This window comes from Trichechus manatus, unplaced genomic scaffold (assembly GCF_000243295.1).
Source record: "Trichechus manatus latirostris isolate Lorelei unplaced genomic scaffold, TriManLat1.0 scaffold00019, whole genome shotgun sequence".
Classification (NCBI taxonomy): Eukaryota; Metazoa; Chordata; class Mammalia; order Sirenia; family Trichechidae; genus Trichechus; species Trichechus manatus.
The window spans coordinates 14,654,084-14,678,752 of NW_004443955.1; the positions used below are offsets into that span (position 1 = coordinate 14,654,084).

The window sequence follows — 24,669 nt, forward strand, 5'->3', positions numbered from 1 at the left end:
GGGTCTCACGGCCGGCGCCGCCGCCTTCGGATTCTTGTTTCCCTCGCCCTGGGTTTTGGAGGAGGGGGCGAAGACTGAGTTGCCGACTTTTCTTTTTCCTTTCCTTTCCCTTTTTTTTTTTTTTTTTTGAGCGAGGGGAATATCGTCCTAAATCAAAGGAATGAAGTCTGGCTCCGGAGAAGGGTCCCCGACCTCGCTGTGGGGGCTCCTGTTTCTCTCTGCGGCGCTCTCGCTCTGGCCGACGAGTGGAGAAAGTGAGTATGGGCTCCGCCGCCCGCGGCCACTGCGGGAACTTTTTCTCCGAGGGGCTGCGCCCTGTTTGCGAAACCCGAGTTGCCACCGTCGCAGCTGTCGGTCCTCGGGCCCGGGAGCGGCCGGGCGGGGAGCGGAGGGCCCGGTCGGAGCGGCCCTGGGGCTGAGCTTGTGAGTTTGGAGCCCGCGGGCCCTGGCTCAGCGCATCCCGCTCGGGAACAGCCTCATGGGCTTTCTCGTTCGCTGTCCCGAGAGTCCTGCCGCTTGAGCCCGGCCGGTCGGCAGCGCTCACTCCGGGGCGGTGCCATGGCCGGGCCAGGCGCTGGGCTCCGCGGGGAAGTTAGAGTGAGGTCGTCCCCACACCCTTAGGGTCCACCGCCCGCATCTCGCCCTCCCCGGCGCGCGGGGCCGCTTCGCACACCGCGCTGGCCCCGTACGGTGCGCAGGCGGCTGTGAGAGCTCCCGCGGCCGCACCGCGCCCTCGCTGCTGGAGTCCACGCGGGGGCCGGTGGCCAGGAGCCGGGAGCCGCCTGGCTCGTGGGGTGCAAGTTGCCCTCGAGGAAGAGGTGTCCCGCACGGAGCCCCGCAGCCCCAGGACATGTTTCCAAACATCCCAGGGCTGCGCGGCGCGGCTTCCTGTCCCTCAGTGTGTTTCGCCTATTGAGCGGTTTTGATCCCACAAGTAGTTATCAGGTGGTGTGCGCTCCTTGGATTCCTGGTCTTTCTCTGCACATCGCTCGCTCCGCGGAGGATTACCTGCCGGGAATGATCTGCCCCCGGAATCCCAGACAAGGCTCGGGGAGGGGAGGGCGGCGTTCCTGCCTCGCCCCCGGCTCAGACTCTTGGCAAGTGCGGGGTCAGGTCTCTCATCAGCAAGACCCTTCCGGGAACCGCGTCGGTGCCCCAGTTCAGAGGTTTCTGGGATCTTCTCCCATTTTCTACTTGGCTCTGACCGCATTTTCTCCCCCTGAGGGCTGGCCTGGGGGCTAGGGCAGCCTCCGAGTGAACGTTCGCGGGTGTGTGGTCGAAGCTGACGTGCGTATTTACACCCTTGCTCCCAACCCGGGGTGTAGCAGCCGCCACACGGCCCCGGCAGAGGTGTGCTGCGCTGTTGTTTCAGGAGCACCAGGATCAGCGTGTGTGTGTGTAGGGGGGAGTGTTTTGGCGAGCGCGAAGTCCTGGCCTCTGTTTTGTTGTGGCCGGGGTTGTGCTGCCCCCCCCCCCCAAATGCCCTGCGTTTCCTTTGTACATAGTTAATAAGCAATATCGTTCCACACGCGCTATCGCTTGCAATCTGATAGCTTTTGTTTTGGTAGCGTCGGGTACGGGTAGGGAATCGCTGGGAGACAGAAGGAGCGAGAACTTAGGGCCTCACGGTGTGTGGAGTAGGAGGGAGTTTTATTCTCAAGAAGTAAAGTGGCTTACCGTACACTCGAGATGGTAGGGTGGATGGGTAATTTGAACACGATTAGAAGTTTAAATACAGTCGCAGAGCTGCGGCTGGGAAAGGTGAGGGCGTGCTGGTGAGTAATGGTTGCGCAGGGTATGCAGGTGGTGCCGATTAACTTGGAAAAATCACGACTGAACCTTGAAGAGAGGAGAAGCAGGAGGCTGCGCGCACGGGGGCGGCGCCGTCTGGCCCTATCACGGGCAGTTCAGAAAGGTGGTTTCTATAAACGAACCTTTCTTAAATGTCTTCTGAGAAACGAGTTGACGTCGGAGTAGGAGCAGATCGTTATGGAATTAGCATGTTTATAGCACAGAGTTGCTGGAAGACACAGATTGGGGCCGGGACCGTCCACAAATCTGCACTCCTCTCTGCTCTTTGTTTTCTAAACTTTCAGTACGCTAGATTGGGCGAAAGGCTTCCGGTCCCTCTGCTTAGGAGTTTAGGTGGTGTTTGGCGGACAGGGGAGGGTTTCTAGCTTTTAAAAGCTAAATATATTTAGAAGACATGGGAAAGCTAATCCATTTTACTGTGGCAAACTGTACGGTTTCTCTAGTTTTATTTTTTAATGTTAGGAAGTTCCAAAAATTCAAAATAGCAATGATGGCCTTGTTTCTCAGAAGTCCGGCATTTTAAAATAGGATGACTTGTTTGGAGCACTTTTCATAAAAATATTCTTTGTGAAAGGCAGTTCTTTCTTGAGAAAACAGAGAAGAGGGAAAGGGATAGTTTAATGTATGCTTATCATTCCCCGACACCAAAGCTTTTCCCAAAGATCCCTGTAAAATGGCTGGTTCCTTAAAACTTGGTGGATGGCCAGAAGGCACCCCAAATCCCGGTTATGGCTTGTCGAGGTCTTGACTCCATGCCTGCCTGTCCCTACGTCTCTGTCTCCGTAGTTTTGAGGATTAAACGGTGTGCTCAGTGTTAACATGCATTGAATTCTCAGTCAGAAGGGGGCTAGTGAGAAATAAGCTACAGACTAGCGCATACTTTCGGCTGTTGTCTAGGATAGTGATAAAGATTTGGGTGTTTTTGGTGCTGGCATACTTAAGGATTAGTGTCTCTTCTTCAAATGTGAAAGCAATAGGATGAGTTTTTTTTCCCCTTTAACTTAGAAAATGTGGAAGTCTTTCAAGCAGATGAGGTTATATGGACCGGCTTGTATATCACTATAATGTGACCAGAGCATCTAAATAAGGGAGGTTTGGAAGTTATGAGTAATAGCTGAATAATCTGATGGTTACTTTTTTTTTTTTTTTAAGATTAACATTCACTTTCAACTTACTGTAGCCATTATTTCATTAAAAAGATTGAAGGGATAACAGTCCTCTTTCTCCCCCAGGCACAATAATATCCTGTTGTCAGAGAAATAATAGGTATGTGAAATGTTGGTGTTTAAAGAAGTTACTGTTTTACCATCAGAAGGAGAACCCAGAATAAGAATTTTTGAAAGAGCCTAAATAGCAAATTATAGCTTAGACTTTCTAGAGGGAAATGCAAGTATACGGTAGTTTGAGGAGAGGTGGGGCGTAGGTCAGGATTCCAAGTTGTAAAGGTCATATGTTTGATTTTTCAAAAGGGCTAGAAAAGTCCAACCTTGAGAAACATGTCAAGGTTGAATGGATGAACTTTAAAAACATAATGCTAATTGAAAGAAAAAAACCCATTGCCGTTGAGTTGATTCCAACTCAGAGCAACCCTATAGGACACAGTAGAACTGCCCCATAGAGTTTCTAAGGAGCAGCTGGTGGATTCGAACTACGGACCTTTTGGTTAGCAGCCCATCTCTTAACCACTGAGCCACTAGAGCTCTAATTGAAAGAAGGTAGTCACAAAGGATCACATGTGATATGATTCCATTTTACTATATGAAGTGTCCAGAATAGTCAAGTCCATAGAGACAGAAAGTAGATTAGTGGTTGCCAGGGGCTGGTGGGAGGAAGGAATGGGGAATGACTGCTAATGGGTACAGGGTTTCTTTTGGGGTGATGAAAATATTCTAAAATTAGATTGTGGTGATGGTTGCACAACTCTGTATATATTGAATATAATGAAAAACATGATCAGTGACTTTAATGTATATCTCAATAAAGCCATGTTTTGTTTTATTTTGTTTTTAAAGAAATATGCTAAGGTTGAAAAGAATGCATTGTGCTACCTTGAATGCAGAAGTTAGGCTAAAATTATTCAGTAAATTTGCTTTGCAGGTTGATTATCTGTTTCTTTTTAATGTATAGAGTTTTTCAGATCCGTGAACCCCAGCAGTGCACCAAACTGGTCATTAAAGCTCTGGCAGTAGGGATTCAGTGCCTTAGTGGAAGTGGGCAAGCAGGCAGAAAGGACCTTGGTTATACATAGCTCGAGTTAAGGATTGAGGGATTGGATTAAAAAACGTGAGTGCCAATGAAAGTCAAATCTGTTATAGTAAAATCCTCAACTGAGTATGAATGGCATTGGTTTTTTCAAGATAAAGTTAGTTTGAGTTCAGGAGCTGAGTCTAGATGGCTGTTTGTATTTCCAGTTTTCTTACTGTGTTTTCCAACAAAGAGATAATGTAACGTTTAATGACGATAAAGAATTTCCATTCTCTTTTTTGATATGCCATATTAACCAAAAGTGGTAGTAAAGACCGAGGAGGAACTATTCGTTTTAGTGCAGTGTTGTTTTGTTTTTTATTGTTCCCTTTTTTGCTTATTTTATTTTTTAAATGGGTCCAGAATCTGAGCAGGAAAAGGAATCTTTCTAGGATACGGCAGTTGTTTCAGGCTTACAAATGATTTAAAAAAAAAAATTCTTACAGAGCAAAAGATTTAAGGTATGGCAAAGGCATGTTGTTTTTCACTATTGTGCCTTTATCCAGGTTTACCTTGGTTCTTTAATAGAAAAAGACCTAGAGAATAATTGTTGTTTGCCTTTGTTTTTGGTTTTTGTCTAAAGCTTAGGTCACTAATAAAAGTGATTCCTGTCTTTCCTATTGTTGCAAGATCAGGACAGTAATGAAAATCAACTGTATCATTTTCACTGGTTGCCTTAGAGTTTTGCCAAGGGGAACCCTCAAGGGAGAGTAGTGTCCTTTTTAATCTGGGTTCGTTTGTTTCGTGAGAATGTGCTGCATGAGACAACTGAATCCAGTCAGCACGTATTGGCACCTACTGTATGAAAGCTTGGCCCTGTACAGACAATGGGTGAGCTTACAAAGAAAGACAACTTTGCTTTTGCCCTTATGGCACTTTATGTACTCCTGATTGGAACCCTGGTGGCACAGTGGTTAAGAGCTCGGCTGCCAACCCAAAGGTCGGCAGTTCGAGTCCACCTGCTGCTCCTTGGACACTCTTTGGGGCGGTTCTACTCTGTTCTGTAGGGTCGCTATGAGTTGGAATCCGCTCGACAGCAACGGGCTTGACTTGGGCAGGAAACAAAGTTGCTTGACAATTCAGATCTTTTTCAGATTCAGTGTAGGAAACAGAGTTTTCATATCCTCAGCAAGCAGCATGCCATCTTTTAAAGGCTCTTTAAAAACATTTCTGTAAACTTAAAACGTGAAGGAAACTACCGTTGATCCTTGGAGAGCTTGTTCTTTGCCTTTCTTACCTTATTAATACTTTCCCTTGCATTGGGACGTCACTGCAGGCTGTGACATACAGGAGACATTCTCCCATCTTGATCAGCAGCTCTGCCTTCGTTCTAACATTGGTCTTGACAGTGGTGATTAAAAATTTGCTCTGGTGTAGCCTACCTCTGTGCCAAAACCTTAGGAGTCACAGGTGTATACACGAACATTGCAGGGCGTGTTTTGAGTTGATGGGGCTTACTTCAAAAGCTCTCTGGAGTTACACATTGCTTAGTTACTTAGCTTTCTGGAAATCATTAGGAAACTCATACTTCTAAGAATTTGTATAATTTAAAATTACTTGCTGTTTTCAAAAGCGTGAGAGGTACTGGTGAGATTGAGGAGGCAATAAAATCCTGAACGTTTTTTATTGTAGAATGTCCAAGCCCTGTTTCTGTTTTGTTTTCAAAACTCATTTAGAAATCAACCCTAGTTCATAGGAGAGGCATTTGTGCCCCGGAGCCAGCTTGCTTTGATGCTACTTTTCTTAGCCAGCTCACAACAGGTGCCATGAGTCCAAGAGATGAGCTCCTCTCAATCGTACTAAATATGTAGTTGTTGCACACATGCTTGGGGCGTAGTGTCTTCATTTTCTCTGGAATGTTCCGAAGGACAAAACCTAAACACTTTAAAGATAGCAAAATGAATAATGAATGATGTATGCTGATCCCTCCTTGTTAGGCATGACATTATCAAGAGGAAATCCTCCAGTTATTAAAGATGTTATTTGGCTAAAACTAATCTGTGTGTATGTGTGTGTAAACAACAAGCCTGATGTTTGTGGACATTGAAACCTGTTGACATTTTGGGAGCATAACTGATTTTTAGTATTTGGAAAGCTTAAAACTTTTAAATGTATAAACACTCCTTCTTACTCCCCCACCCCCAACCTCCACTAAGTATCTGTAGAATAATTGATTGGTTCTGAGGAAAGACCAATCTGTTATGTATAAAATGGCTTGTAAACAAAAGATCTTTAAAAACAAGTTAGGTTGTTATCTCAATAGATGCATATTCCCTCAGTTTCTGTTGTAAAATTGGTTTTATTTGACTCAGCCCTTTGGACTTTTTGAAGGTTTAAGTTTTTCTGTTTTTAAATGGTGAGTTTTACTCATGTTTGAAAGTCCCAGATACAAACTTTAAAGATTTCCCTGCTTTCTTCACTTTCACTTTATTTATGGCTCCTGAAATTGATTAATTTCAAACTCTTAGTATTATTGATATTTCTTTATTTGAATTGAGAAATGGTTTTTTTCTTCTTCCTCTCTTAATATATGTTGAATATTTATTTGGCTCAGTTCTTTAGGCTTAAAAATTATTTCTGATGGTATATTTTATAAATTTTAAAGATATGAATCAAACCATAGAAATTACTTGCAGTGTTTATTTAAAATACTAAAGAAACAAAACTAGTAAGCAAGGCTTTAAATTTTTTTTAACCTTTTCTTGGCCTGGACTTATAGAATTTTTAAGCTTATATGTTGCTATTCGGATTTTACTAAGACTCAACAGAAAGTGGTTTCTTTTAATGAATGCCTGTGATTGCAATAACATTTACCGTGTTTTATTGCTATTATTTATGACTTGGAAAAAGTAAGCAGGGATGCATGGACTGCCTTTATTCTCATATTTGTCCTCTTCCTGGTTAATGCTGTGATGGCTTAGTTTATAAGGGCTCGTGTTGGGGGATGTGCCCATGAACTGAGTGACTGCCCCTGGTATGATGACTGATCGTCCTGAAGCCCACACGTTCTTACTGAAATCGCTCTGGGGCTAGCCATGCAGTGATAATGTGCAGACATGTGGGCAGTACCATCCCATATTGCAAAGGTAGCTCTGCTTACCTTAAACGTGCGCGTTGTAATAGGCTGGGCGTCTGTTTTTTTTTTTCTTGAAGCATTTGTATTTTAAAGACTTTAGGAAGTATTTTATTACTAGTCCAGAATTACTTTGGAGGGTTGAAATGAAATTTATTCTTTTATCCCAATCCTCACCGTCTTAACCCCTTGATAAAACAGTCTTTCTACTTCGGTAATAGTTATAATAATGCTGTTTGTTCAGAATTATGTGTTTGTATGTAGGCATGTCTATCCATCCATCCGTCTGTCCCTCGCTCCCTCCCTCCCGCCATCCATCCAAATGCTGACGGTTTTGAATACAAGTTTGCAATGTCCATTATTGTTTCTGTTCTGTACACTTTTGTTTGGCCACATTCTTTTTAACATGGCACCAGCTTTCTCTATCCTGGCTTTGGAATTATTTGTCAGTTTGGTAGCTCAGGTGTATGCACTCCTTTTTAAATTACTCTTGATGGGAGAACAAATATATTTTGACAGTCTTAAAGCATAAATGGTTTTACAGAGCAGAACTTCTAAGTTTTCTTGAGAGATTTTGAATGTTTAACTTCAGTTTGACCTCTCATGTAAAAGATAGTGTTTTGCCTCAATAAATTGATAATGGGAAATACATGTTTGACTAAGTAAATGAGATATCACCAATTTGAGTTAGGCAAATTTTAGTTAATAGTGCGTGGAAGGAACAGAAGTCTGATAATTAGGGAGAGATGTGTTACGTATAACAGTTTTTCCCAAATTTGCATTATTTGAGTGGTCTTTACCAACTTCTCGCGAGAGATGCCACAGGAAAAGGTAGGAAGGATGTCAGGAAAGACCAGCCAGGAGAAAGGTGAGTGGACCATGGTCCAGCTGGCTCTGACAGCTTGAAAATGGTCTTCTAACTCATTAGAGATGAATTGTGTTTAGATTGTAAAATCGTCATTGGTTGTGCTCGTATTTATCAGTGTTGTCTTGAGTCAGTTCTCCCACCTAATTTTCCTGGGTCTCATGGTACTGGGATAATACATGCTTTCAGACTCAGCACGTGAAAGAGAAGCGCAGATTGCCATGAAAGCTCATGGACAGAGAGAGGGAGGCCCACTGTGCTGGTTTTCCGTGATTCTGTTTGATTTCTGTGAATAATGAGTTCATGGCATATGTTAGGTCACTGTGTGGTATGGTTTAATCACAGGAAATTCTGTTATTATCATAGCCTTTCTTGGTCAGATGATATATTTGGAGTTTTCTTTCTTACCTGCACGTCGGTAGGATTTTCAGCAGCAAAGGTTGGGTCGGGGTGGACGTTCTAGTTAAACATCAGTTCTTCAGACTATCCTTTTCTGGGGAACCTGGTTAATTGAATGTTTCCTCTCTACCTCATGGAGTCCCTTGGGAAGGTTCCGATTTGTTGTGTTTCCGGCTCCACCTGGGTCCCAGCTTGGTCTGGTCTACACCTGTGTTAGCTTTCTGGGTAGGTGCTCAGGTGGCCCCTAAACTGGCCTTTCTCACTCCTGTGATAATCCTGTGATGGAGAAGGGGTTGCCAGCCCCAGATTCTCAAAATTGAGTGTCACTGTGGTCTAAGAATCAAGTCCAGGACTCCTACTGCTGGGCTCTAATGCCGCCTTCATATGACTTTGCTGTAGGCATCCAGTGTTATGTTAATTTCCAGTCCCCCCAACGCCTGTGTTCTAGCTCTGTGGTAAGTAAGCCATGCCGTTCCTGCCTCCATGCGTTCGCTCCTGCTGTTTCTGTGCCCTGGAATGCCTATCTCTGCTCCCCCCTGGACTCCAGTGGAAAGTGCTGCTCTAGAGCACAGCAAGTAACCTAGTTCTGTTTCTCCTTAGCTTCCTGTTAGTTCTTGGCTGTGAGCAAGTTATTTCACTTTCTGAGTGTCAACAGAAATGTAAAGACAAAAAAAAAAAAATGGGGAATTTCTTCTTTTCAGACAAAACAACATTAAAAAACATTAATATATTTAGAACACTAAAGTCAAACAAAGCTATAACTGTCTAAAGGTGGAGCACAAAATCAGTTGATGCTTTTCCCTCAGATACCTTTCTGTGGTTTTTAATAGAGCTGAGATACCATCCTTCAAGTTCTGAGATTCCTCATCCTTCCTAAAGCTTTTCCTTATCATCCTAGCTTCTGAGGACCTGACTTCCACCTTACTCCTTTTGTATTCACGACGACTACTCTCCTGGTTAACAGTGATGTGTTTTGTCTTGTTTTTTGGCTTTTGTCAACACACTCAGCTGCTAAGCAAAAGGTTGGAGGTTCAAGTCTACCCAGAGGCACCTTGGGAGAAAGGTCTGGTGATTTCCTTCTGAAAAGTCAGCCATTGAAAACCCTGTGGAGAACAGTTCTACTCTGACACACATGGGGTCATCATGAGTTGGCGTCGACTTGATGGGCAGCTGGTAGAGGAGAGTGGAGTTAGGGCCTGGTTTAATCCCAGCTTCTCAATGGCTGAGCTCACAGGCAAATTATTTAATCTTCATGTGCCTCAGCTTCCTCATCTGTGAGATCATAATTGTCTAATAGAACCTGATTCATACATTTATTCATAAACATAAAATGAGTTAATACCCATGTAAAGTGCTTAGAACAGTAAGCTTTCGGATTTTAGCTGCTCCTACTCTTACGGATGTGACAAACTTGAACAGAGATGTTCTTTGGATAGTGCCAGAAATAGAGGTCATGTTTGAGATTTGACTGGCCTTGTCATTTATGTGGCACAGAGCCTGGCACATAATAGGTACTCGATAGATGTTTGTTCTATAATAAAACTATTTTGCACAGGTGCTTAACAAGAAGATTGCGTTTTGCTTGTTTAACACAACTGTATAACATTACCTTTCGCAGTAAAACAGTGACCAGCCCTTGCAGTTCACATCTCATTTCAGAGAGCTGTTTATTATGTTTTCTCCCTTAATCTTTCATTTGTCAGTTTCTACTGGTGTTTGAGAAGTATCCAGGGTGCACTTTGGCCACTTCACCAGTGTATAGGCGCCATCTAGTGGCCAGAAAGAAAATGCAGCCTCTTGGATGACAGAATTAACGGTGCCCAAGGATGGAAACCATGGTGGCTTAGTGGTTAAGAGCTACGGCTGCTAACCAAAAGGTCAGCAGTTTGAATCCCCCAGGCGCTCCTTGGAAACCCTATGGGGCAGTCCCTATGAGTCGGAATAGACTCGAGGGCAGCGGGTTTTTTAGTGTTCTCAGAATTGGTCCCTAATCAGCAGCATTAGCATCACCTGAGATCTTAGACATGCAAATTCTCAGTAGGGGTTTGAACCAGAACGAACAGGTTTGAAGCCCTGATTTCTGTCCTTAAAACCACTAAAAACCTGTTGTTGTCTAGTTGATTCCAACTCATAGCGACCCTATTGGATGGGGTAGAACTGCCCCATAGGGTTTCCAAGAGCACCTGGTGGATTTGAACTACCGACCTTCTGGTTAGCAGCCATAACACTTACCCACTATGCTACCAGGGTTTGCTGAGAACCAGTAGTAGAGCTAAAACCAACCCAATGCTGTGGAGTTGAGCTGCTCTATAGGACAGAGTAGAACTGCCCCATAGGGTTTCCAAGACTGTAAATCTTTCTGGAAGCAGACTGCCACATCTTTCTCCCGCAGAGCTGTGGTGGGTTCGAACCGCTGACCTTTCGGTTAGCAGCGGAGCACTTTTAACCACTGCTCTACCAGGGCTCCAACTAATAGAGCAGTGGTTCTCAAAATTTATTATACATAAGAATCACCTGGGGATCTTGTTAAAATGTAGATTCTGATTCAGTATATCTGGGCTGGAAATGCAAATTTTCAGCAGGGGGTTGAACTGGAACAAACCAGTTTGAAGCTCTGATGGAAGTAGAGATTTTCCTTTCTGGCCTGGTTCCTGGAAACCACTTGCAGGAAAACGTGGAGACTTCAGGCTTCTGTACAAATTGTTGGGATCTGGTTTTGGGTTAAAGTTGCTCTACTGTGCCCATGAGCTAGTATGAGAAACTTAGTGTCTTCCTAAATGTTGTAAAAAGACATAGTGCAACTCTTTAGCAGAGCCATGATATCTAGTGTGCCTTTAACAATTTGGGTTTTAAGATGTCTTTACAGGACTTTAGTAAGTGAACAATTCTAACATACCTGCATTTCTTTTCAGGTTAGAAGGAAAGAACTACTGGTTCATTTTAAAAAACAAAGCATGATTTACCTTCCATTGCTCTATTTTAATACATGGTAACACTTTAATTATCATTCTTATACGTCTCCCTTTGGGCTATTTCATGTAGCGAAGATGCTTTGCAGCCAGAATTCCTAATGGAGAATGAAAACAGCTCCCGTTACTGGTGTCAGGCCCCACCTTGGCTGCACTTTCTTAGCTGTTTTTCTCTATTTGGTTTTGTATCTCATTGGTGTTATCAGAATTCACTTCCTTCCTGGGTGAGACCGTACTACATTGTGTGTAGGTGGTCAGTCACTTTCCTGTTTCAAAAGTTTTAGGTTTGTTTCCCTGTGACTGCCTTCTGTGATTTTTAATTTAGAAATCATTTGTGTGGTTATCTGGGAGAAGCCTTCAGCCGCTCTTCCTCCCAGACCTGAACGACTCTGGCTGTTCCTGCAGCAGGTGGAGCTTGCTTGGGTCTCTTGCTTGGTGGGCAGGTGGAAGTCCTGGGATAACTATGCTTGCCCTCTGGCAAGCTCCTTTGAGAGCTACACTTTCACCCTTTCTGGTGGCCTGGATTCCTCAGGCATGGTGGTTACTCTCACTTTGTGCTCCAACCCCAGCAAGACTCTTTACACCATGCCCCTGTATGTTTCCCCCCATGGGGTGGGGAAGGCCTGGTCTCTTGGCCATCTTTGAATTCCCAGAATGTGGACCTGTGCCTGGCACATAAGAGGAGCTCAAGAAATGGAAGTCTTAAAGTAATACACTTTTCACCTCCTGCATTCACTTTGAAGCTCTGTTTATATACAACAAATGTAATTATTTTCATCTACTCATTGTCACTCTACCAGCTGAAACATTGTAACATGGCACTTACTGTTACATATAACTTGAAAGGAAGACATTAGCTTTAAAATTATGATTTTGTGAGGCTTTTTACATATTCAGGTGAATAAAAACAATTACAGCTCCCAGAAAAGTCACCTGTGAGTCTTGCCTTGTGTCCAGCCTGCCATAACTCTACGGAGACCCTGTTTCATTAAGTTCCTAGTGGACATGATTTAATGAATAATTCATCAGCACCTGCTTGCGTGCGTAGTGTGCTTTACACCACTTTGGAGGCTGGTGCTTGATTGAAAGGTGGCGTCTGCAGGTTGGGCTCTGCTAGTCCTGGTCTCCGGGCAAACGTGGAGTTAAGGGGGTGTCGGGCTTCTCTCCCACTGCTAACTGCGCACTCACTCTTGGTGGCAGGGTGGACTGGGCAGTTTCTCATGGCCCTTCAGCTCTCACCTCAGACACAAGGTAGAGGTTGGGGCTCGTAGGAGTATCTGTTTGGAACTAGCAGAACCACCGTGAACAGAAGTATGCTTCCGTCCCCTGCATTGCTTCTTGGGAAAGGCCATAAACTTGAATTCTAGCAGGGGTAGTAACCATGTCTGAAAGGGCTCCCTTCCCTAGCCCTTTAAGAGCAAACAATCTACACTGGCCCCTGGGTGTGTGTCCCCTGACTCCGGGCATTGCAGATGGAGACTCCGAAGGGAACATGCTGGGCATGTGCCAAGTACACAGTGTCTCCTTGTGGGGCCGTCATAGAAGGCGCAGCCTTTCTCTGACTTGAGAAAGTTCACTTGTCTGGGAGGGTGTAATGTGGACTCCTGAAGTTAATTAACACCTAAGAAATTATTGTTAAAAGCTATGATGCTCCAGAGGAGACTTGTGAGGTGTGAGATTTCCTACGGAAAATGTAAACATAATCATTTGAACCTGGCACGTTGAATTCAAGTGCAGCTTGCGAAAAAGTGTCTTATCAAATCCCCGTATGAATGTTGAGCTGGGTAGATGCGTGCTCGCCAGACTAGCTGGGACAAGCCGGGACTTTTATCTGTGCTTTCCATGGGGTGGGGTGGGGGTGCGCATATGGGCAACGCTCCCTTTGAAGGCGGCTTCACTGGTGATGAGAATTACCTCCCCTATTCCCCTCAGTCTCTCTCTGAAAGAGGCAAAGAGAGTTATAAGCCTCACTATCTTCATCTGTAATTTGGAATAATACTGCTCTGGTCAGGGATGGGGGCCCCTGGTGGCTCAGTGGTTAAGAGCGCAGCTGCTGACCAGCTGCTCTTTGGAAACCCTATGGGGCAGTTCTGCTCTATCCTTACAGGATCACTATGAGTTGGAATCCACTTGACAGCAGCGGGTTTCGTTTTTTTGGTTTGGCCACGGATGAGGAGTCCTGGGTGGTGTAAGCAGCTAAGCGCTCAGCTACTAACCAAACGATTGGTAGTTCGAACCCACCCAGAGGAAGGGCCTAGCGATCTGCTTGCAAAAGGTTACAGCCTTGAAAACCCTATGGAGCAGTTGTGCTCTGCACACATGGGGCTGCCATTAGTCAGGTGGATCCTAACTTTCAGGGTCATCTTCTTGGAGAGGAGGAGGAGGAGGGTGGGAGTGGAATAGTGGGGTGAGGACCAAGCTTGGCTTGCCGTTCAAGGCTCTGAGGGCCTCCAGTGGTTTCAGGTCCATGGGAGGGAAGCATATGAAGAAACATGAGTGATTTTTTTTTTCCCCGCCTTGAGGAGTTTGCTGTCTAGTTGGGAAATCTAAGGACTGGGGAACAGTAACATGCAGTGTGTATTCAGTGCTAAATTACGTGTGGGCTGTAGGAGGTGGAGTCTTCCATCTACTGTATAGCTCAAGACAGCTTTCTAGATGTTTGACTTCTGTGTGCCGTGAATATTTGACTTTCAAAGTCCGAGGGAACAGTACCATTGGTGGCCCAGAGGAGGGCTACGTGGTGTGTGCGTGGCAGCAAGGGTGCCTGCCTGATGGAGTGGAGGGTGGTTATCAGAGCCCGAGGGGCACCAGGAGAAGGAGTTTGCAGGGTGGAGATGGGAGCTTTGAAACCACGTGAGCACTGGAGCCTGCTCTGGTCACTTGATGTGGTCAGGATTGGGGAGGATCTGAGAGCCCTGGGTGGGCCAGTAAGGGTCCTCTTTTGGCCTGGGTGTAGGATGAGGGGATGACCGTGAGATCAAGGTCTTCAGAGTGGTGGCTGGGTTACTGGAAGAGCTGGTGACCGAGGCCCTGAGGGCGGGGATGGGGGGGTAGTCTGTAGTACAGTCTAGATGGATGGTGAGGCAGAAGCGGCATGGCCCTAGGGTTGGCTGGAGGACAGGGGCAGGAACACCGGCAGGCCCTCAAGAAGGGTCCTGACAACTTCTAGGTACCGAATGGGGAGACCTAGGAGGAGCAGACTTCACTTCCTGTGTGGCAGTTTGCATAGCAAAGCCCTTCAGAAACAGCAGCATTCAACCTTTTCTCCCCCTTGAGCTGGACTTCAGAAAGACTCCCGTGGAGAATGAACCTCTTACCTTTGTTACAGACAGTAAGTGTACCTGGTAAGGTCTGGGACCAGGTGCAAACCTGGGGTGCAGTAGGTACTTCAGACTTAAACGTGAAAACAAAATCTTTTCACGTGAGTATTCTTAGCATTCATTTGCTGGGAGTTCGTTTGATTACTACTTTGAAACATACCTGGATTAGTGATGACTCTTGCTTCCTTCTGCACTGGGTCAGGTGGCCCCGAGCTGGCGGTGGGATGGGGTGTCCCAGGGCCTTGGCTGGGCTGTCCGAGGCTGCCCTGCAGTGCTGGCCAGCCTCGTAGGGGCTATTTCCAGCCCTCTACCCCAGAGGAGCCCAGAAGAATGATTTGTTTCCAAGGGTGTGCCAACATTGTGTCTAGGTCTGGGTTTTGCTACTGGTGCTTTTAACTTGTGTTGATTTATGTTTTTAAATTGACTGGGCACATTGTAGTTCTTGATGAGAAGCAATGGCCCATTCTTAGTCCAGGATTACTGCTACTGGGTTGAAGCTGCTTGTTCTGCAACTGTATCTGTTTGTTTTCATTCGACAAGTAACATTAAAAAACACAGTAATGTTAGACGCTTGGTGGGAGGGTGATATCGTTTGGACTGTGGGCTTTTGTATTACTTTCTTTCCATCAGGACAGTGAATTCTAAATTTTAAATCATTTTCCACCTGTTCTAGAAGCAGAGCCTAAGCAGTTCACACAATATCTATTTCCCCCATTTGGAAAGTAAGCCTGCTGCCTGATGCCATACAACTTTTTCCCCAGTCTTGTTTGATGGTCTTGATTCTCCTTTTAATTTTTTAAAATACACTTTATTTTTTAGAGCAGTCTTGGTTTATAGAAAAATTATGCAGAAATTACAGAGAGTTCCTATATACTCCCTCCTCCCCCCACCAACACAGTTTCTGCTATTAACATCTTGCATTCCTGTGGTACATTTGTTACGATTGATGAACCAATATGGGTACAATATTATTAACTAAAGTCCAAAGGTTAAATAGGGTTCACTCTTTGTTGTACAGTCCTGTGAGTTCTGACAAAAGCATAATGTCATGTGTCCACCTTTACAGAATCTTGCAGAATAGTTTCATTGCCCTTAACATGCCTGTGCTTCACTTATCCCTCCTGCCCGTTTCTGGTTCCCTTTTGGCCTGTGAGTTAGAGCCCAGAGACTCTCAGGAGGAGAGGCTCCTATTGGCTGTGCCTGAGCATGTTGTTCAACCTCTCTGCCCTGTTTTCTCCTGGTAAAGCGGGAGATAATACAGTATCCATCTCAGAGGGTTGCTACAAGTATTTCATGAGCTAATACATGTAAACTGCTTAGTATAGTGCGTGCCATAAGCACTAGGAGCTAGCTAGTATTGTTGTTAAGGGTGGAGGAAATATGCTAGAAGTTGTTTACTATGAGTTTGTTCCATTAAATTGGGTGAGTAAGTGGTTTGGGCTCAAAACACATTTCCCTTGGACACACCACTGAAGGTGATAGACTGCATACCGCAGGACTAAGCCTGAATTCTGGGTCCTGGGAAGCAGAAATCCCATGGAGCAGAGTAAGAGGGTAGTTTTGTCTCGCTGTCCTAGAGGAAGACTTAAATAGTTAAAAAAATAGTATCTTCCTGGATGTCGATGGATTTTGATGTTCTGATCTTAGCTACATTTGCTGTTTCAGACCTTTAAGACTCTAGCTTCATTTTATGCTGAGTTTCACAAACACGGTGTAGAGCTTTTTCTTCTCTGGGGCAGAAACACACCTGCCTGCCTTCACTGTCTCTTTCTCCTTACTGACCCCCCTGTGCCTCTGGGAGGGGATGGGGACTCCGGTCTCCTTACTGAACCCTCTACCTCATAGTGAATTGTTTGGATTCCAGGTGCCCTCTTAAGAAGGCTGATGCATCGGGGCGGCCAATGACAGGAACTGGTCGTTCACATATTAGTGTGAACTGTGTAAATCTCTTCACTCTCCCTGCCTGAAAGGGAGGCAGGGCTCCTGGAGAAGAGTCTGACAGGGATGATCAGGGGACATCAATCCGTAAAGCGTCACTCTACCTACCCAGAACACTAAAATATTCTAAATAGAGGGTGGGGAAAATCAAGAGCCTGTGGCCCTTGTGCAGAGCCCTGGCGGTGCAGTGGTTAAGCTCGGCTGCTAACTGAAAGGTCAGCAGTTTGAATCCACCAGCTGCTCCGCAGGAGAAAGATGTGGCAGTCTGCTTCTGTAAAGATTTACAACCTTGGAAACCCTGTCGGGCAGTTCTACTTTGTGTAGTAGGGTTGTCATGAGTTGGAATCGACTCGACAGCAGTGGGTTTTTTGGTTTTTGGTGACCCTTGTAGGTTGAGGGCTGCTCATAGGGAAAGGAGTCCCGAGAGACTGGAGCCCTGGGCTGCAGAAGGGATCTCAGCCAGGGTGCAGGTAGCCAGCTACAGATATGTGGCCTGATTTGTAAAAATTAAAAAATAAAATTTATTGTGGTAAAAATATGTATAGTGAAACGTTTGCCATTTTATCCATTTTTAAGTATATAATTCAGTGACATTAATTATTCACCATGTTGTACAGCCATCACCACCATCCATTTCTAAATGTTTTTCATCACTCCAAACAAAAACTGAGTTCCCCTTAAGCAGTAGCTTCCCACTGCCTCCTCCCCCCAGCCCTTGGTAACCACAGATAAACTTGTTTCTATGCATTTGCCCATCGATCATACCTGATCTGTCCATTTGTGTCTGACTTATTTCACTCAACATAATGTTCTCCAGGTGCATCCATGTCATAGCATGGGTCAGAGCTTCATTTCTCTTTATGGCTGAATAAGATTGATCAGTAGACATTTTGTTGGAGCGTCTTCCTCTAGGACAGTGAGACGAAACTACCCTCTTGCTCTGCCTCCTTTGATGGCGTGGAATTTCTGCTTCCCAGGACCCGGAATTCAGGCTTAGTCCAGCTGGTATTGAGTCTACCACCTTTGGTGGTGTTTCCAAGGAAAATGTGTTTTGAGTGTAAACCACTAACTCAGCCAACTTAATGGAACAAACTCACAGTAAGTGACAGTACTGTTTACCTTTTGAGATAAGAGCTCTCTTAGAAGAAGGAGTTGATTCCTTTGGTTTACAACTTACGCTTTTATTGATTCTCTGTGAATGTGTACTATGCGGGGTGGTGGGGGTGATTCTGGAAGACCAGTCCCTGCCCCGGAGGCCAGACCGGAAGAGCTGAGCAGAGGGGCAAGTGCCTTTGAGGTGTTGCAGGTGCCAGGGGAGTGCAGCGGAGGAAGTGTGAGGTCAGGGGAGGCTTCACAAGAGACTGTGGATTTGAGCCGAGTTACGAGGGACGGGTTTGTTTTCTATAATGAGCAAGTGGAGCAGATAATGTTTTCCTTTCAAGGAAAGCAAGACAGGAGTCAAACTCTCATGCTGTTATAGTCACAAATGAAATTTATTGCCAATCAGCCATGTGATACGTAATTGCTTTTCATTTTCTTATTTTTCCAGAAGAGAGATTTGTTTAGATATTTGGTTCCCTCAGTGATTACATTGGAAGTTTTTAATTTGTTTTGACAGCTCAATTCTTTATTGCAAGCTGACTCCCCCATTACGTAGTGAGCCTTGAAGCAGAGAGCTTGACCTCTACAGGCAGGAATCTGAGCATCTCAAAATCAGAAAGGAGCCAGACCTTCCACTTTACAGATGAGCAAACTGAGGCTCCAAGGGATGTGCAGCTTGACGGCTGCCTGTCTGCCATCCCTGTGGACACTTTCTGGAAGCCAGTTCTTTGTACTGAAAGAACTGTACTGAGTCACCCACTCTTTTAACCAGGCACCAGGGCTCAGTCCTGGACCTGCTGGATTACAGACAAGACGGCCTGGTGGCGAGGTCTGTTGGGGGCCTCACAAGAGAGGCGCCTCCCCTCCCCACCCCAGGGAGCAGCTCTTCATGGTCTGGGACTTGTGGTAAGACGCTTGCTGCCGGCTGGCAATCTGTGTCTGGAAGTTGGACTGTCATTTCCCTTGCATCTCAGAAGCGAGCGGGGATGCCCACTCATGTCTTCCTCTGGTCTGTGTGCTTGCTTTGCCCGGGCATTGAGCAGGAGGTTTTGTCTGGTGACAAGAGGGAGGCACCCCTCGCTGGGTTGCTGATGAGCCCCGGTAGGACTGTGTGGAGTAATGCACGCTGTAGCTAACACTTCTCAGGACCATTTCGGGACTCCATTTCCATGTGAATGCTTGGCAATTTTGAGAGTTGGTTACAGAATTAATTTTTAAAAATTAAATGGAATCCATTGCCTACAAGTGCACGTTTTCAAGATAGCACTAAGCTCATTTGCCTCCTTCAGCTTTGACCAACTGAAAATCAAACTCTTTGCTGTGGAATTGATTCCAACTCGTGGCTCCCCTGTGTGTTACAGGGTAGAAGTGCTCCATAGGCTTTTCTTGGCTGTACTCTTTACAGAAGCAGATTGCCAGGCCTTTCTTCTGTGGTGCTGCTGGGTGGGTTTGAACTGCCAACCTTTTGGTTAGTAGAGCACAAACCGTTTATGCCACCGTCCTGACTAGATGTTTGAAATATACAATTTGTCTTCTGTGCACCCTACTGCTTTTCTTGAAGTGAATGCAGTTTGAGTAACACAAAATTATCGGGCGGTATCACGATACCATTTTTTCCATTTGCAAGATACCTGTTGCCGTCAAATCGATTCCAACTCAGAGAGACCCTATAGGACAGAGTAGAACTGCCCCATGGAGTTTCCAAGGAGCAGCTGGTGGATTCGAATTACCAACCTTTTGGTTGGCAGCGAAGCTCTTACCACTGCACCACCAGGGCTCCCATTTGCAGGATAATACCTTCTTTTAAAGTTTGCAGAAGCTACATAGAGAAAAATTATACTCCAGGACAGCTTAACTTTCATTTTTTGAAAACTCAGTCCCTAGTAAGTAATATATCGCTCCTCCTTCCCTACCTTGGTGAGCACACACCTATTTTAATCCAGTTGAAAGTAGTTCTTCTTTACCCTTCCCTGGGTCTGCTTGGTAAAGCTGACACCATTATCACTGGGGGTGGAGCGGGGTTTTGATGGGAAGACAGACTAGCCTGGTTTGCACCCACTTCAGAGTGCCTAATGGTGCTTCCCTCTCCCGGAAAATCCAGAAGGCAGGGTAGGTGACTGTCAATTGTTCATAAGAATTAATTGTTTACAAGTCATGCTTGCTATTTTAAATCTGACCCTGCTATTATGTTGTTTTGTTTTTGTTCACAGCTGAGTTTTAAGTGGGGTGGAATTTAATGGTGAGTCACTCCCATGATGGTAAAATCAGTATCGATCAAGCTTTCTGCTAATCCTGTAAGCCGTTTAGAGACAGATGAGACGGTCTTAGGGCTTCTGCCAGTGTGGAGCCCTGAGCAGAGGCGAGGCTTCCCAAGGACTCAGTTAGCTCCTTTTATCTGCTCATCTGAAGTCTTCAAGAGTGTTTAATGTGCTTCTTAGAACCTCAGCTGTCTGAGAATGTGGAGTGTTTAAATGAAGGGTATAATGCGCCCCCCTTTGTCCCTGAACTCCACCCCGATTTCTTGTTTGAACTTCTGTGAAGGAGTGTTAATTATTTGTGGGAGATTCATGATCCTTTTCTCCCATCATGGGCTCTGAATTGAAGGCCAGGTTGCTGCTGGTTTCTTGTCTTTGTCGGGAAGTTGCACCCAGATTGATACGCACAGGGCTGCTGTGAATTCTTACTGATGGCATCTGAGAGAAAAGTTGAGGTGGGCTGTCTCTGGACACTGAGCAGGGACGGATGGCATCTGAGAGAAAGGTTGAGGTGGGCTGTCTCTGGACACTGAGCAGGGACGGATGGCATCTGAGAGAAAGGTTGAGGTGGGCTGTCTCTGGGCACTGAGCAGGGACGGATGGCATCTGAGAGGAAGGTTGAGGTTGGATATCTTCAGACACTGAGCAGGGACGGATGGCATCTGAGAAAAGGGTTGAGGTGGGATATCTCTGGACACTGAGCAGGGACAGATGGTATCTGACAGAAAGGTTGAGGGTGAGATATCTCCGGACACTGAGTAGGGACGGCAGGACCCTCCACTTCTTGGCTCTGGGAATCTGGGCCACCGACTCCCATTACAAGGCAGTGGGCGAAGCACTCACAGCTACCTTCCTTCCTCCCTCTCACAGCCTTGCCAGGCCGAAGTGGAGGGTAAGGTGCCCGCCCAGGGCTGTGCAGCCAGCTCCATTTGCAGCTTTCAGTCCTGAGCCTGGTTCTGGAGTTGGCCGCTTGGTGAGGAAGCCCCACAAGGCATGGAGGGCCGTCCTGGTTCCTGGCAGGGTTACTGTTCGCTCAGCTCAGCCTTCTCCCTGATGCCAAGCCTGCCCAGGGCGCCGATGAGAGCATGGGCTGAGAATGCCACTTGGATTCCGCTGCAGTGGGCAGCAGGGTGGGGGTGTTTGGTTTTGCTTTTTCCAGTGGGGCAGACCAGGGGCCCCTGGGGGGGCAGAGCTGGGTGGAGACAGTTTGCTTTAGTAGGGGTTGCAGAGAGACAGCTTGGTGTCTGTACTTTCGGGGCCTGTGGGAGGGGCGTGAGGGAGGTAAAAGTCAGCCCCTGCCTCAGGCAGAGCTTACAGTGTAGTCGAAATGAGGTATACGCAGCTGCTGGAGTAGAATGAGAATAGTAAGAGCAGGGTAGGAAAGGCTGTGGAAATTGAGGAAGAGATCTTTCCTCCCAGAATGATCCGGATTCAGGAGATGCTTGGTGATTTTTTTACTAGATTTGAGAGAGGGGGTGGCAGTCAGGAACGGGGCAAGGCTGGAGAAGAAAGGTTATTTGGGTAGTAGTTGGGGACGAGGCTGGGGACAAATTAGGGACAGATTATGGGGGTCTTTTGTGATCAGGCTGGAGTCCTTGGATAGTGCAAATGGTTAATGGGCACTCACCTGCTAACTGAAAGGTTGGAGGTTCAAGTCCACCCAGAGGTGCCTCGGAAGAAGGGCCTGGCAATCTCCTTCCAAAAAATAAACCACTGAAAACCCTATGGAGCACATGGGTTGTGGAACGTCATGAGTTGGTGTCAAATAGATGACAGCTGAGGTTTAGAGGCCAGGCTAAGGGCTGTGGTTGTTTCCTGAAGGCAAGAAGAGTCTGTTTGAGACTGGTTCTCCTGTTTCATACTCTGTGAAAACATACCGCAGGTTACGGGTCTCTGTGAAATATCCTGCAGCCTTTGTGGTGGTGAATGTTTAGAGGAGGAGATGGAGAAAGGGCTGGTCCCAGGGGACCTGAGTGGCATCTGAGTGGGCCATCGCCATGCTTTTGCCCATTTCGGTTGTATTTGCTTGTCTTTGATTATGGAAGATTCCCTTAATAGGAAGCTAGAAAAGGCCTCCCAAGTTGCTACAACTGCCATGATTATGTAAATAGAAACACCTTGCGTATTTCCTTCGCTTTCCACCAGGACAACCATTTAAACCTGTCATTTAACATGACCCGCTAATAGAAGTGGTATGTTTGATGGGGAATTATTGGAAATATTTTACAAGCCCTGGTAGCTTTCAGGTGTTCGGATTGTGAGGACTTGGGGATGGGAAGAAGTTTCTGATTGAGTTGTTATTCCTTTTTGGAAGGAGGATGACGGTGTTCTCTTTTTCCTTGCTCTGTGTGATGTGTCTTCCACTGTTTGTTGGGTGTCTTGCGCTGATGCACATGTGGTCTTTTCAGATCGTGAGCCCTCTGAAGCTTACAGGGACTGGTGCTCCATTGGAAACCAGGGAGGTAAGATGAGAGCACTCCCCCGAGTCTGCAGGCCTGAAAGCATTCATGCAGTTTGCTGGGTGGGCCTTTGCATTTTCTCAGACTTTGCAGAAATCTATCAGGTATAGTTTTTCCTGAAACCAAAAGCGACCCTTGTTTTTAATCAACGGGAGGGTGTTTTTTGAGATGTGAAATATTTAGGGTCCTGAGTCTCCTCCAGGTTCAACACTGGGATGGAAAGGGGAAGCTGAAGGCAGCTCTAGAAAGCAAACACGGGAGCGGGCTCCATCTGTGGAAACCATGAGCTGCCACCGCCTGCTCCTTAGGAGCCTTGTAAACAAAACCCCATTTGTAGAGAGCCAGATTCCTGCTGAGCCTTTAATTATGGGGCAGGTATTCATGGTGGTTGGGGCTTGAAGCCAGAGGCGAGGGGCTTACTTGCTGGTTAATTTTCCCTGGCCCTTCTCTCTCAAGTCTCAGCTCTTAGGATTCAGAAAATAATGCAAAATGCCTAAGATTGCTGAAATTCCTGACCTTGGAGACTTGAAGACATGAAAGAGCCAGGGTGTCAGGCTGGCCACTTCACTTCAGCCGGTTCCCACTTCCTGATTCATAGCTTCCAGGATTTGTATTGCCTTCAGACTTTTTTTTTTCCTCCCTCGTTTAAAAGCAGCCATTGAAAGAAAAAATAAATAGCAAAATCCCTATCCCAGAAGTTCTATTTCCTGTTGTACTATTGAGCTCTGAAAAATGGCTTTGCAAGTTGAGGCCCTTGTTTGGGCTATTTCAAAGGAGTTCTTGAGATCTTTTTGTTTGGACAGGCTGTATGAAGGCGATAAGTTAAAAGAGCTGTGGCTTAATCAGCGCAGAAGTGCAGAGACTAAATTTTAGGTTCTTTCTTAGCTTTATGGTGTGTATATGAATATAATCCAAGTGGCAGTGAGCTGCTTAGCCAAGGTACACAGACTTTCCAACAATCCCAGTTGTTTCCCTCTCAGTGTTTCATGTTGATTTTCCAAGACTTATTCAGATACAAATTACATTTTGTGACTGTAAAAGAGTTGGGAATATTTATGATTCCTGCAACAAGGGAGAAAGATCCAAAGTCCTAAGGAAAATGATGGAATGGCAAGCAACAACGCTTTTCATTAAATAAGTGTGCATCAGAGAGAGTGTATAATTCAGATACTTCCAGGCTACACGTTATTCCTCCTCTTTGAAAATTCAGCCTAATTTGTGACAAAAGTCATAAAATTCGAGAAATACAAATCTTTGACAATATTAGCTTTAAGGGATGCTATCTTGGCAACTCAAGTGGTCCTGATAATGCAAATTCTGGTCCCAGCATCATTTGATCTGCAGGGAATGGATTTGTTATGTTTTGTTTATTTGTTTTGTTGTGTGTGTTTGTTTTTTGCAAATCCAGGTGCCAAAAAGTTTGAGCCAGGATGTCTCATGATACTTGATCTTGGCCTCATGAGGGTTAACACAGATGTGTCTGGCTGGAATTCCTAATGCCCGATTCCCATCGTGTAGTTCACTATCTTAGGTGAAGCAGGGCTGCGTTAGCAGCCAGGAGCATCGTAAAGTGATGTTTTCTTTTTTCTCTGGGATTTGTGTAGGGTCCCCTTTGGTGCTCACTTGGTTTTATACTCTGGTTAATTGAAACACTGGTTGAACAGCCAGGAGTCATCCGCACACACCTCCTCTCAGTGGCTGACTTACCAGCTGCTGTCAAGTCGACTCTGACTCATGGTGACCTCATGTACTCCATAGGGTTTTCATGACTCTGACCTTTCAAAAGCAGATTGCCAGGTCTTCTTCAGAGGTGCTTCTGGTTGGATTCGAACTGCCAACCTTTTGGTCAGTAGCATAGCACTTAACCATTTGCACCACCCAGGGACTCCATCCAGTGGCTGACTGGAGGCTGTAACATAAATAGAAGACTATCTTTCTCACTCTGGCTTGTCTTCCTTCAACTGCCCATCCAGTGGGGGAATAAAAGCTCTCCTAGCTGTAGTTTTTTGGGGGCTCTTTAAACAATAGCAAATTGGAAAAAAGACTCAGATCCCTAGTTGGTGACTTTCTAGTTTCTTTTTTAGCAGAAAGACCTTTAACTCTTGTAGCCTTTCAGATCATCTTTGAAAACACCTTTGTAATGAATGAGGCAACAATGGCTGGATTCTCCCTTGGCAGGTACATGCTCTGTAATTATAATCAGACTCTCGTGATCTCACCTTTGGCTTCTGAAG

General features: G+C 45.6%; 1 protein-coding gene across 4 annotated transcripts in view; it reads left to right on the plus strand.

The window, feature by feature from the left end:
• Positions 1-115: 115 nt before the first annotated feature.
• LOC111819813 (insulin-like growth factor 1 receptor) overlaps positions 116-24,669 on the plus strand; it is a 229,568-nt gene continuing 205,014 nt past the window's right edge. For 3 of the 4 annotated variants that reach the window (XM_023727877.1, XM_023727879.1, XM_023727878.1), the window contains exon 1: positions 117-254. In XM_023727877.1, coding sequence (XP_023583645.1) covers positions 161-254 — 94 coding nt within the window. In that variant the 5' untranslated portion in view covers positions 117-160. Of the gene's footprint in view, positions 255-24,669 lie in introns of all 4 variants that reach the window. The other variant, XM_023727876.1, reaches the window with a different exon arrangement.